The sequence below is a fragment of the Myotis davidii genome, unplaced genomic scaffold (assembly GCF_000327345.1).
Source record: "Myotis davidii unplaced genomic scaffold, ASM32734v1 scaffold455, whole genome shotgun sequence".
NCBI classification, from domain to species: domain Eukaryota; kingdom Metazoa; phylum Chordata; class Mammalia; order Chiroptera; family Vespertilionidae; genus Myotis; species Myotis davidii.
The window spans coordinates 2,583,723-2,586,813 of record NW_006287459.1 but is presented as its reverse complement, the minus strand read 5'-3'; the positions used below and the strand labels follow the sequence as shown (position 1 = coordinate 2,586,813).

General features: G+C 44.8%; 1 protein-coding gene across 7 annotated transcripts in view; it reads left to right on the top strand.

The window, feature by feature from the left end:
• FRYL (FRY like transcription coactivator) overlaps positions 1 to 3,091 on the top strand; it is a 174,177-nt gene that overhangs the window by 104,259 nt on the left and 66,827 nt on the right. For all 7 annotated transcript variants that reach the window (XM_015560996.1, XM_015560992.1, XM_015560990.1 and 4 more), the window contains 3 exons: positions 235 to 395; positions 946 to 1,056; positions 1,885 to 2,039. In XM_015560996.1, coding sequence (XP_015416482.1) covers positions 235 to 395; positions 946 to 1,056; positions 1,885 to 2,039 — 427 coding nt within the window. The remainder of the gene's footprint in view (positions 1 to 234; positions 396 to 945; positions 1,057 to 1,884; positions 2,040 to 3,091) is intronic.

The following is a 3,091-nucleotide window of genomic DNA, read 5'->3' as shown; positions in this document are numbered from 1 at the left end:
GTTTCCCTCCCCCCCCCACTCCCCACCCCCCGTAACGCAGGCCCCGGTGACAGGCTGCGACCTTGGGGCTGTCACTCACCTCTGTAAACGATTTGTCACTAGAGAGGTTTTCGTTACGTCAAAATGAAAACGTTTCTGTTTTACAATGTTACGTATTGAATAACAAACAAGTTGAAATGCACTTTAAAGTGAAAGAAATGGAAATGACTTGTTCTCCGCCTGTGTCCTTTACAGTGCACCAGAGAAGAAGTATTTTCCCTCAGCAGAGCCTTCGTCATAGTCTGTTCATGCTGTTCAGCCACTGGGCAGGCCCTTTCAGCATCATGTTTACTCCCCTGGACAGATACAGTGATAGAAATATGCAAATTAACAGACATCAATACTGTGCACTAAAGGTATTTACTTAGAAATCTGATTGCTTTTTTCTTATGTTAGGAATGTAGTTACAATTTTTGTCGCAATGTCTAGTGTTATAAAAAGGGTAGGGATTTCTCCTGAGTACCTGAGAGTATTAGAATGTATATATGTGCTTGCTGTATTTTTGTACTGTAAGTTTATTTAAATACATAAAATACAGTACAATGTAAGAACCTTCAGAATCTACCCCAAATTTTGAATTCCATTGTTTTAAAGAACTGAGGATCACCTAAAAGAAATACCTATTTTTTTCCCCTACTTAAGTGCTTTCTCTTGCTTGTTTTTTGTTTTTGTTTTTTGCTTCTTTTTCGGTACCGTTCAAACTCCATGTCTAATTTGGTACCATGATACCTACTACTCATAATAAATTACTTAGTTTCAAAAATCACTATTGTGCTTTTCTTTGTAAAGACAGAAAGGTGTTGTAGCTACATAAGCATGAGTGAAAATAGCCTGCCTCTTCTCATTAAACAACCACACGTTACCTCCGAAATGTTTTAAATGTAATTCTAATATTATTGTTTGAAGGCTATGTCTGCTGTGCTATGTTGTGGCCCTGTTGCAGATAATGTAGGACTCTCATCAGATGGCTATTTGTACAAATGGTTGGATAACATTTTGGACTCTCTGGACAAAAAGGTAATTATCGGTAATTCCCTTAACATTTCATAATTGTCATTGCATTATCTGGAATTATTGTATGGCCCACTAAAAACAAGTCGTTTTTAAAATAAGATAGGTTAGAATTACATGCAGAAAACATACTCTGTAAATTCAATAGGATGCCATCATCTAAAATTTCTAATTCTTATTTATTACACACCCCTTGCTCGTTTTCATTTCCCTTTTATGTTACAGGATTAATACAGTAGTGTGTATACATCTCACAATAGGGTTCTAAGTCTACAAATAAAGTATTCATGTAGAACACATTGAGCTCCACGGAAGAAATGTTATTTGCTGTGTTTAATTTCTTGTTTTTGACCACCCTCCAATTAATCATTCTTTCTTGCCCTCTGGACCCTGTGCCCTTCGCACTCTCATAGCACACGCGCACGGGCGTCACAGTTTAAGACAGAACTTACGTATTTTCCCCTCAGAATAATTTTTCTATTGGGTTATCAAAAACAAGAATAAAGCTTGATAAAAATAACCGGGAAGGTAAAAGCTCACTTTGCTGACAGCGCTGCATCACTGCCCACGTTCACCCACGGCCTCTGGGGCTCTGTGGGAGGAGGGAGCTGTCCTGCGCAGCATCTTGGGAACATGCCAGAGTCCACGGTTAATGGATCCAGATCACTTTTTCTAGGGGCTGAATAAAATGAGAAGGAGTTGGAAGAAAAGAGACTGAGTTTTGTGTTAAATGCAATAAGTACATGCGTGATGTTTTAGTAAAATGTGGAGAAGCAGACAGTGGAATCGTATACGACTCTCTCTGTCCTGGGCGATGTTGTGACCTTTCCGTAGGTTCATCAGTTGGGCTGTGAAGCAGTGACGTTACTGCTGGAGCTGAACCCGGACCAGAGCAACCTGATGTACTGGGCGGTGGATCGGTGTTACACGGGCTCCAGGCGGGTGGCTGCCGGCTGCTTTAAGGCCATCGCCAACGTTTTCCAGAACAGGTACTCCCAGGCCTGTTTTATACAATTTAGTTTTTCTTAAGAAAATATTTCCATTTGAATTCAGAAATACTAATTTAGAAATATTTCCATTTGAATTCAGAAACCAGTTTTTTCTTTTTTTTTTTTTTTAAATATATTTTTTATTGATTAAGAAATTAGGAAGGGAGAGAGAGACAGAGAGTTAGAAACATCGATGAGAGAGAAACATCGATCAGCTGCCTCCGGCACATCTCCCACTGGGGATGTGCCCGCAACCCAGGTACATGCCCTTGACCGGAATCGAACCCGGGACCTTTCAGTCCACAGGCCGACGGTCTATCCACTGAACCACACCGGCCAGCGCCGATGGCATTGCTTTGGATTTGCTTGTGCTTCAGAAGAGACTTGTAAGTCCTTCAGGTAAAAATTCCTGTTTGCCGCATCCCTGGAGTGGCCCAGTCACTGAGAGTCCCGGCCTCACGGACATCTCGGCGTGGCCCGGGCATGAAGTCGAAGGTGGTGATGGCCGATCCTGCCTCGGTGCTGAGGGAGCCTTTGGGGGCACCTGGGGCACAGAGAGGCTCGCCAGTCACCTTTTAACGGGGAGAGGATTCTGTTCGCTCAGCCTCCCGGGAGACACAGACACCTGCTTCGCGGGGGCCTCAGGAGGCGGCAACAGTTGCAGGAAACAGGCCGCACTCAGCTCACACAGAGGGAATGCAAACTCTTTCTTGGCACAGTTTCCTGGGAGGTGGGCATGGGGCCTCCCGGACCCAGGGGCCCAACAGAAGCACTCAGACCACCCACCTCGGATTCGCGCCTGACTGGGCCGCGCTGCCTGTCCCTCCTGGAGCCAATTCAGCGGAGACAGGGAGGAATCAAATGAGCGTTGATTCCCTTCCTGCCGCAGCCTGGGAGAGCAGCGGGTCACCCACAGAAACCTGCTCTGCCCCCATAAGCCCGCTGCTTGTATTGGGGAGAAGGACAAGGATTACAGGGGACATAGGCAATGGGTGTGCCAAATGGGCAGTTCACAGGTAATGGGGCAGGAGATTTGCAAAGGCCTGTGCAGT